Below are 2,288 nucleotides of genomic sequence, written 5' to 3'. Positions count from 1 at the left end.
GATTTGGGAGTAGGGGTGAGTGTATGTAGAGGTATGGCTGAGGGTGTCCCTGTTGTCTGCATAACATGAGCATGTTTTTTTTTAATGGATGTGTGCATTTGTTTTTGCATCATCTGTTTGTTCTTCTAAAAGGCATTCTTCCACAGCTTGTGTAAATGTAGAAAAAGTTACAAAAGCTTAAATTAATCATATTCCCAATTTTCAAACAGTTAATAGAGTACAAAGTATAGACAAAGTACAAAAAAATATAAAATGATAGTTTCCAATGTTCACTATGAACAAACTATGACATAAAGGACAAATTCTTTTCCCTTATATATACATACTGCACACGGATAACAGTAGAGCCAAGGGTACTATAAACAGTAGTGCTCTGAGCCCAAGTATCAACCTACATCATTACGCACTGCTTTTTATACTCTGCCTCACTCTCTTCATCCATTTCTTTGGGATAAGGTTCTTTACCCTTAATGTTGGGTAAATATTTATCTACGCTGAGCCCTGCTCTCTGGTAGAACAACATGTACGCAGAATTGAGATCAATTTGCGACTCTGTTACCTCCTGCAAGAAAAAACAAAATGTATTTAGATAAACCAAACTATCTGTAACCATCTTTGATTGGGAAAATAAATCAAATCCTTGCAATGACACTCTCATTCAGTTCTTGTATCTCAAAATATCTAAAGACAGAGGCAAGATGACATCCAAACACATTACCTTGCAACTACTGTCATTGAAGCATATCCACTTCCCCTGGGGATTCTTGGCATAGCATACATAGTGGCCACCTTCCATTATACCCGTGTGGCACTGCAAGTATGAAAAGAGATTTGTCAGAGACTTTACACCTGACACAGAAAAGTGGGAATACACACCCTACATACGTTGAACACATGCCTGAAGGACAAGAGCTAATGTGAAGCAGAGGGACAGGGAGGAGCACAGGCAGAGGTGTAAACAAAAGTAGAGATACAGGGTAGTTGAAATACTGAAATATTAAAAGATATAAGTACAAATAGAGGGAGAACTTTTAGTTTACGTTTGGCCTGAGGTTCAATAGAGGGAGAACTTTTATTTGAGTTTGCGCCGAGGTTAAATAGAAGGAGAACTTTTATTTGAGTTTGCGCTGAGGTTCAACAGAGGGAGAACTTTTGCTTTGAGTTTGCCTGAGGTTCAACAGGGTCAATGTCATATTCATTGTAGGTGTTGAAGTAAGCTTTGAGACAGATTACAAGCACAATCAGAACTCTTGTATAATGTGAACCTTATTGGTTTGAAGTGAAGGGTTCTGAATCCTCTGTCATGGTATATGACTTTTGCTCTAGACTGTACATGTGTGGAACTGTGGCAAGGATTAATAGACTTTTTTGGTCTAAGACTCTGAATTCTCTAGAATACAAAAATTATATTGTCAATCATAACAGTCTAGTCTGCAATCAAGAATGGCGAATCAACAGTTCCTATTTAGACAAACCATAAAATAAGTTTACGGACTTACCGCAATAGCATAGAGGTCATACTTCAGGTCCAATGGGTCATGCCCTTCCTCCAGGCGGTGCTGATGGAAGTCCTGGAGGGTTTCCCCGTAGAGGACAGACCCGTTTCTTATTCGCCGCTTGTTGTTCCCTTCCCCACTTTTCAGGGACCCATCATAGGGGGTACTTGGACAGGGGCTGGTAATGAGAGAAAAACATCATGAGCAATCATACAATAACAAAAAAAATCAACTACAAGTTTTATGTGTGAATAATAGTTATGAATTTACAAAAGCACTACTTCAAAAAAACACTTTCTTTATTCCCACCACTAATCATTGCCTCTCCCTACATACATATAAAAATGTAAATAAAAAATATTATGCCTTTGACACCTTCCATGAGATCAAAACTTGATGTACAGGTAAATCATAAGTTCACAAGGGAATAAATCAACTTTCTACACTGACCACAGATTGCACAACCAAAACAGACTCAGACTCCAAACCAACCTGGCCAGATTGCTGGGTATGCTGCCATTTATAGAACCATTGAGAGAAGGCTTTCCACTCTTCAGAGTAAGTTCTTCATCTGTGTTGCCCTTGAGGTGTTCAATTATCTGGAGAAGGAAAGAAAATGGAAATGCATCGCTTACTCAGTGACATGACAAGCCCAAGGATGAAGACTTTGTGAAGATATATCATCAAACACACAAATATGAATTTTTAAAGGATGAGTAGAAAGGGGAGGAAGATGGAGAGGAGTACGAAGGGAAGAATGGGAGAAATTTTTAAACAAATAGATTGACAAAT

General features: G+C 38.4%; 1 protein-coding gene across 1 annotated transcript in view; it reads right to left on the bottom strand.

The window, feature by feature from the left end:
• Nucleotides 1–2,288, bottom strand: part of LOC119591924 (ubiquitin carboxyl-terminal hydrolase 32-like) — a gene marked incomplete in the record, with an annotated part of 40,183 nt that overhangs the window by 5,818 nt on the left and 32,077 nt on the right. Inside the window, 4 exon segments of the mRNA XM_037940678.1 lie at nt 396–562; nt 719–811; nt 1,500–1,674; nt 1,989–2,097. Of these exon segments, the coding sequence (XP_037796606.1) occupies nt 396–562; nt 719–811; nt 1,500–1,674; nt 1,989–2,097 (544 nt within the window).

Source organism: Penaeus monodon, chromosome 29, assembly GCF_015228065.2.
Source record: "Penaeus monodon isolate SGIC_2016 chromosome 29, NSTDA_Pmon_1, whole genome shotgun sequence".
Classification (NCBI taxonomy): domain Eukaryota; kingdom Metazoa; phylum Arthropoda; class Malacostraca; order Decapoda; family Penaeidae; genus Penaeus; species Penaeus monodon.
Note: the sequence above shows the minus strand (reverse complement) of the source record. Positions and strands in the feature narration are given on the sequence as shown.